Source organism: Malania oleifera, chromosome 1 (assembly GCF_029873635.1).
Source record: "Malania oleifera isolate guangnan ecotype guangnan chromosome 1, ASM2987363v1, whole genome shotgun sequence".
NCBI classification, from domain to species: domain Eukaryota; kingdom Viridiplantae; phylum Streptophyta; class Magnoliopsida; order Santalales; family Ximeniaceae; genus Malania; species Malania oleifera.
The window spans coordinates 151676655-151683508 of NC_080417.1; the positions used below are offsets into that span (position 1 = coordinate 151676655).

The 6854-nt window shown below is 35.3% G+C and overlaps 1 protein-coding gene across 1 annotated transcript; it reads left to right on the plus strand.

Annotated features, from left to right (window-relative positions):
- The first annotated feature begins 538 nt into the window (after positions 1-538).
- Positions 539-1908, plus strand: LOC131149804 (zinc finger BED domain-containing protein RICESLEEPER 2-like). Its single transcript, XM_058100566.1, has 2 exons — positions 539-1328; positions 1442-1908. The coding sequence occupies exons 1-2, from the start codon at positions 539-541 to the stop codon at positions 1906-1908; spliced, it is 1257 nt and encodes a 418-aa protein (XP_057956549.1).
- Positions 1909-6854: the final 4946 nt, after the last annotated feature.

Here is a 6854-nt window from a genome sequence, read left to right on the forward strand (position 1 = left end):
TGTGCTTTGGTCATGTATTGTGGTCCTGTGGACCTTGTGGTGTTCTGTAAATAGAAGGGTGGGACGATAAACCTTCCATTGTTTTGATATTTTATTAAACTACAAAAATAAATAGAAGTGTTGTTGGCTGTTGGTTTCATGAATTACTGATGAATAAACAGTAGATAAATGTTTATTGTGTTTCCCCTACATGAATTAGTTGTCACACACACACACACATAGATACACACATGCATACTGCTACTACTAGACTTCCCAATAATATTATCCTGATTTCATTTTCGTAGCAGCTTCCTTCCATGCATATATATTTATACAATCTGTTGCAAAAAAAAACTAACGATTTTTTAGTTAATAATTTTTATAAAACGCAGATTTGTGTTTGTTGTATAAAATTTTCATTATTTTCTTTATTTTACTATTTTCCGGAGTCTTAACAATTTTTTTTTGTTAGGAAATTAGTCTGGTGCGAAAGCCCAAGACACTCAGCGTATTCAAAAAAATTATTCTTTGTTAGGAAGAATACAAATTGCAAATAATGGATACCATAAATTTGGATTTTGATGATGAGTGTAATATTACTCCATCTTCAGATAAATCTGAAAAGAACGGTTCTTCTATCAATGATGGCACTAGCAAAAAGAGACAACGTAGAAAGACATCAACTGCTTGGGATGAATTCTATTTGTTACCTATAGATGTTGATGGAAAACAGAAGGCAAAATGTAAAAAATGTGGGGCTAAATATGTTGCTAATGCTTCAACCCATGGGATGGAAAATTTGAGACATCACTTTAATAGTTGTCCATTACATGATAACTATGATGTGAAGCAGATGCATATGGATTATGGAACCAAACTTCATGCGAAAAAAATTGAGCAAGATGTTTATCGTGAGAAGATGGCAATTGCCGTAATAAAACATTGCTATCCTTTTTCATGGGTTGAGCATGAAGGAAATCGAGATGTGCATAAATATCTTAATCCTGATGTTAAACCAATTACTAGGAACACTGCTAAAGCTGATGTATTGAAAATACATAAAAGGGAGAAGGAGAAACTTAAACTTACACTACATAGTGCTTTTGGTAAAGTGTGTTTGATTTCTGATTGTTGGTCTTCTCCTACAACTGAAGGATATTTATGCATTACAACTCATTTTGTGGATGAAAATTGGGTATTGCATAGTAAGATTATTAACTTTTCTCACATGCCACCCCCACATTCAGGAGTTGCTTTGTCAGAAAAAACATTTAATGTATTGAAGGAATCGGGTATTGATAGGAAGATATTTTCCATCACATTGGATAATACAACTGCTAATGATAGTATGCAAGATATTCTTTCAAGTCAATTGTCTTTGCAAGCACCTTTAGTAAGTGGCGGTGAATATTTTCATGTTCTTGTTGTGCTCATATTTTGAATCTTATTGTTCAAGAAGGCTTAAAAGTGATTGAACGTGTTGTGTATAACATTAGAGAAAGTGTCAAGTACATTAAGGGTTCAGAAGGCAGAAAACTTAAGTTTGAAGAGTGCATTAAACAAGTTGGTATACTTGCTTCAATCAGTTTGCGCTTGGATGTACCAACTAGGTGGAATTCAACTTTCATGATGATAGAAAGTGCACTTATATATCGACGGGCTTTAATTCATTATGCTTTACTTGATGCAAATTATAAGTATTGTTCGTCAAATGAAGAGTGGAATAGAGCTGATGTCATTTGCAATTTCTTGAAGCCATTTTACGACATGACAAAACTCTTCTCGGGTTCGGATTATCCTAAATCTAATTTGTATTTTTCAAATATATGGAAAATTCAATTGCATTTACTTGAAACAATGGAAAATTCGGGCTGCATTGTTAATGGTATGGCTACAAAAATGAAAGAGAAGTTCGATAAATATTAGAAGTGTTATAGTGTCATTTTGACATTTGCTATTGTTCTTGATCCTCGTTACAAGCTTCAATTTGTCGAATTTTGTTACTCAAAGATTGATTCATCCACTTCTCGACAAAAGCTAAATCTCCTTCGTCAGAAGTTGTACTTTCTATTCCAAGATTATGCAAACAAATCAAAATCTTCTTTGGAATCTACTGCTCCATCTACTGAGGGTACTGGTGGTAGTGACAATCTCATTAGAGATAAGCTTTCGGTAACTTCATTTATATTTTCTAATTTTTCATTTCTTATTTTATATATTATTTTTAGTTGTTATATTTATATTATTTGTTTTTCTATTCTAATATATGACAGGAATTTGAATTTTATGAAAGCCAATATTGTGCTACTATAAAAAAATCTCAATTAGATTTATATTTGGAAGAGCCCAGGCTAAATCGTGTGGAATATGCTGAAATAGATATATTGCGATATTGGAAAGATAATCGATTTCGATATCCTGATTTATCTCTTATGGCGCGTGATGTACTTACTATTCCTATCACAAGCGTTGCATCAGAATCTGCATTCAACATTGGAGCCCAAGTTCTTAACAAATATCGAAGATCACTTTTGCCGGAAAATGTAGGAGCATTGATAACAACTCGAAATTGGTTGTTTGGTTACGCAAGTATACATTTTTTTTTTGTTGAGTTTTTCCAATATTATTTCAATAATTTCAATAATTATATTTTATTTACTTTCATATCCTTTGTCAATTGTTATTGTTTCTTATTTGTTATCTATTTATTTTGTCATTGCAGTGGATCTAAGTAAATAAAGAAAAGAAGCTAAACAATTAGAAGTCAAATTTAAAAATATTTTGATTAATGATTTGGGAGAAGCTTCTACAAACAATCATGACTAATTAAGTTTTTTTGTTATCTTTTGAAAATTGTAATCTTGTGAATTTTTATGGAACTCATTTAAATTTGGTTTTGTTTCTAAATATTTAACTGTAGAGAAGGGAATAAAGTAGCAGATGCCTTGGCTCGATAAGGTGCTATGGGGAGGAATAGTTTGTTTACAAATAGTAGTCAACTCCCTAAAATTAGCAATGGTTTGTATAAATTGGAGAAGATGGGTATGACTTATATGAGGTATGTTTAGCTGATTTTCTTTTGGTTTTTGCTCATGTTTTTTGCTGGTTTTCTTTTGTTTTGTTATGTTGTGTGAGATTTGTTTTGTAGGTCCGATTTGTTTTGTTTTGTTTGGACTTATAACCCGGTTTTGGCGGGATGTTGGTATTGTTCTTTGGGAGATTTTTAACGTTTGTCTTTTGTTATCTCTCATTGATTGTCTTGTAACCATGGTATCCCTCCGCCAAAAGTGAGGGGTTATCAATAAATAAATGGAGGTACCGCCCTTCTTTAAAAAAAAAAAAAAAAAAGTATCTTTTGATTGTGGGACTTGAATATTTGATTCATGTGTTATGCATAATGCATGAATTAAAAAAATGTGAATGATGAATAAACTTATTAAATATTTTACATTTAACTCTGTATGTAAATATTATGGGACTCATTTAAATTTAGATTTATATATAAATATTTTATGCATGTATTATGCACATTTAATTTTTTTAGAGGTGTGTGTGTGTTTTTTTTAATTTTACATTTTTTAAAAATTGTATTCATTAAAGAGATGTATTTTTTTTTTTACATTTTATTTTCTTTTTATTTAGAAATTAATAAATAAAATACAGTTTTTTTTTAAAAAAATGTCATTTTATATGAAATTTTAAAATTTTTAAAATAAAAAAATCATATTTTTTAAACGGGTGACGCGTTACCCGCCCGTTTATTAAATGGGCGGGTTAGGATTGACATGTGTATGATCCATTTAACATCGACCCATTAATGACCCGACTCGTTAGTGACCTGCCCAAACCCAGCTTGCCCACCCGTTTTGCCAGGCCTATCCAGGTGCATCTTTTCAAGTCACAGTTTTTATAGATAATTAATTATATTTTAGGAATTTAGTAATTTCTAATATTTGTTTTGGGGGCCAATCCTACGAGTTTTTTCCCATATTATTATTAAAAATAAATAAAATATTAAATAATACTCTGATTAGGAAAAAATTTCTCAAACTAATGCTCACGTAATCTCGCAGCTTGATGCTGCGAGATTTAAACTGATAGGCCGCTAGGAAGGAGACGTGTGGCACGAAAGAGAGCAAATCTCGCAACTTGAAGCTGCGAGATTTAAAGTGAACGGCCAACAGGAAGTTGACGCGTGGCTGGATTTTGAGATTTAAACAAATCTCGCAGGTTAGTCCTGCGAGATTTGCATGGGACTGCCCTGAGCCTTCCTCCTCTGCCGGCCGTTGCACCCAGATCTACCCAACAAAAAAAAAAATAATTATAATGACCCAGCTGAAACTTGGATGACATTTCAATGAAATAAATTTAAGAATTTTAATTGCCAATCATCGGAAGAATTTTAATCAGCAGAGACTAGATCCTGAACCAGCTCCGCTCCCGGCAGCCAGAAGAGATTTGCTGAGCTGAGGGTGATCACACAGAGCTTCTCGACGAGCAACTTCCTTGGTGAGGGCGGGTAAATCTATTATCCAAAAAACAGAGCAATCAGAGAGAGAACACTGGCTACAACAAAATCTTTAAAATTATTTTAATCTTCTCTTTGAGTTCAAAGAGAACTCTAGCCAGGTACGTTTTTAAGATTTTTTTTGTTCCTATCCCTCCCTTTCCCTTCCCCTGTTTCAGTACTTGCTGAGGCAGCTCGTGCTTGAGGCAGCCCTCTCTGCAATATGCTTTGCAGAGGAAGCAATTTTAGATGACTTATGGTTAATTTGGGGTGGCTTCTGAAAAAGATAATGCAAATTTTGGGTAGATCCAAGCTGGAAATTGTGACAAAAATGTCATAACACAGTATATGTTCTCTCACTTCTTCTTGCGCTTGGGGGTTTACCGGAATGTTGGCTGCTTATTAGCAGATTTGGACAAGCAACATGCTTTGCAGAGAGGCAGCAATTTTAGTTGTAGCTACTAAAAACAGAGGTTTTGCTTTTCTGAAAAGAAATGTAATTTGTAACTTGTTTTTTTGTATATTTTTTAAAAAGAAAATCAGTCGACATTCAAAAAATAAAGAAAAAAAAAGCATAATAATTAACTGTTCTTAAACCTTTTTAATTTTCTTCACTGAGGGGGGTGGGGTGTTGTTTGGTTATCTAAAGTTAACATGGTTATGTTAAAGAAATCATTATTTTTTGTAGTTTGAACAGTGCATGAAATACCGCTGGGTTTGAAGGGAGACAAACAGAGTAGAGAGAGAGGTATGAGTTGAGCAAGAAGCTTTTCCTGCTTTGCTTTTCACTTGTTTTTAACTCGCACAAGAAGGGAAATGTGAAGAACTCGTCAAATCAACAGTGATCTTAAAATTAAAAGGACCGAGATTAATCTTAAAATTAAAAGGACGGAAAATAAAGAAAACAATTTTGTTTCTCGTGTTTTCATTTCACTTGGAATCTAGACATTTGTTTCTCTCTCTTGGTCAAAAACCAATTCCCACACGGTGTGTCTTCCTCCATTGCCTGCTTTGCTCTGCTCTGCTCTGCTCATTTCATCATGTGTCATTTTTTGTGTTTTTTACACAAGAAGCAGAGACCGAAGAAACCCACCACGAGCTGCCTCAGCTGGTGCAGCGTTTTTTTAGGATAGCAGCATAAAATGAGAAAAACAAATCTTGAGGGTGCAACGGCCGGCGGAGGAGGAAGGCTCCGGGAGAAGCAAGGTGTCCCATGCAAATCTCGCAGGACTAACCTGCGAGATTTGTTTAAATCTCAAAATCCAGCCACGCGTCAACTTCCTGTTGGCCGTTCACTTTAAATCTTGCAGCTTCAAGTTGCGAGATTTGCTCTCTTTCGTGCCACGCGTCTCCTTCCTAGCGGCCTATCAGTTTAAATCTTACAGTATCAAGCTGCGAGATTACGTGAGTATTAGTTTGGAAAATTTTTTTCTAATCAAAATATTATTTAATATTTTATTTATTTTTAATAATAATATGGAAAAAAACTCCCAATCCTACACTTGTGTTTTTTTGACTGTCTGTGCACTTCCATCTAAAACATGAATATAATTAATCAATAAATATGAATTGGGAGTGCAGTGGCTGCCTATTAATAAGTTTCCTGGGAACCATCCTATCACCAATTACCCAATCTTCTTCTTCTGGGTACTGCAGGAGCCTTTCCATTCCCAATTCCCAATCTCCACTTGTTTCTCCCCGCTCCTCCCCTTCTCCTCCTCAATTAATCACTCTTCTTCTTCTCCTCCTCCTTTTGGTGCATGCATATTGTGCCCTCAGGATGAGAGTGCTGCTTTGCTCCAATTTACCCGATCGTTTTTCATTGATGTGTGTTTTGCTTTCCGCTGTGAATATTACGGTCAGACTTCATACCCAAAGACGAGGTCTTGGAAGGAGGGGAGTGATTGCTGCAACTGGGATGGAGTCTCCTGTGATTGGGTCACCGGTCACGTCGTCGGCCTCGACCTTAGTTGCAGCCAGCTTTCTCTTAAGGGTACCGTCTTCCCCAGTCGTAATAGCAGCAGCACCAACACCTCCCTCTTCTCCCTTCACCATCTCCGCAAACTCAATCTCGCTTGCAATTACTTCAATGAATCACACATCTCACCTGAATTTGGGCGCCAACTTACCACAGTTTGACCCATCTCAACCTCTCCTACTCTGCATTTGAAAGGCCCCATTCCGACCGAACTATCCCACCTTTCCAAATTGATTTCCCTTGATCTCTCTTGCTATGGTGAACTGAGATATGAACTCAAAGGCATTCAAAAAGGGTCCTTCACAATTGACTGAAATCAGAAGAGCTAAGCTATTTCGTGACACTGTAACATGCTGGAGTTACCCCTGCGAATTCCTTCGCGAATCT

Coding starts and splice junctions, on each gene's coding strand:
- LOC131149804 (XM_058100566.1), top strand. CDS start 539: ATGGATACCATAAATTTGGATTTTGATGATGAGTGTAATATTACTCCA. Junction 1,329..1,441: donor TAATACAACTGCTAATGATA/GTATGCAAGATA, acceptor TTGTTCAAGAAG/GCTTAAAAGTGATTGAACGT.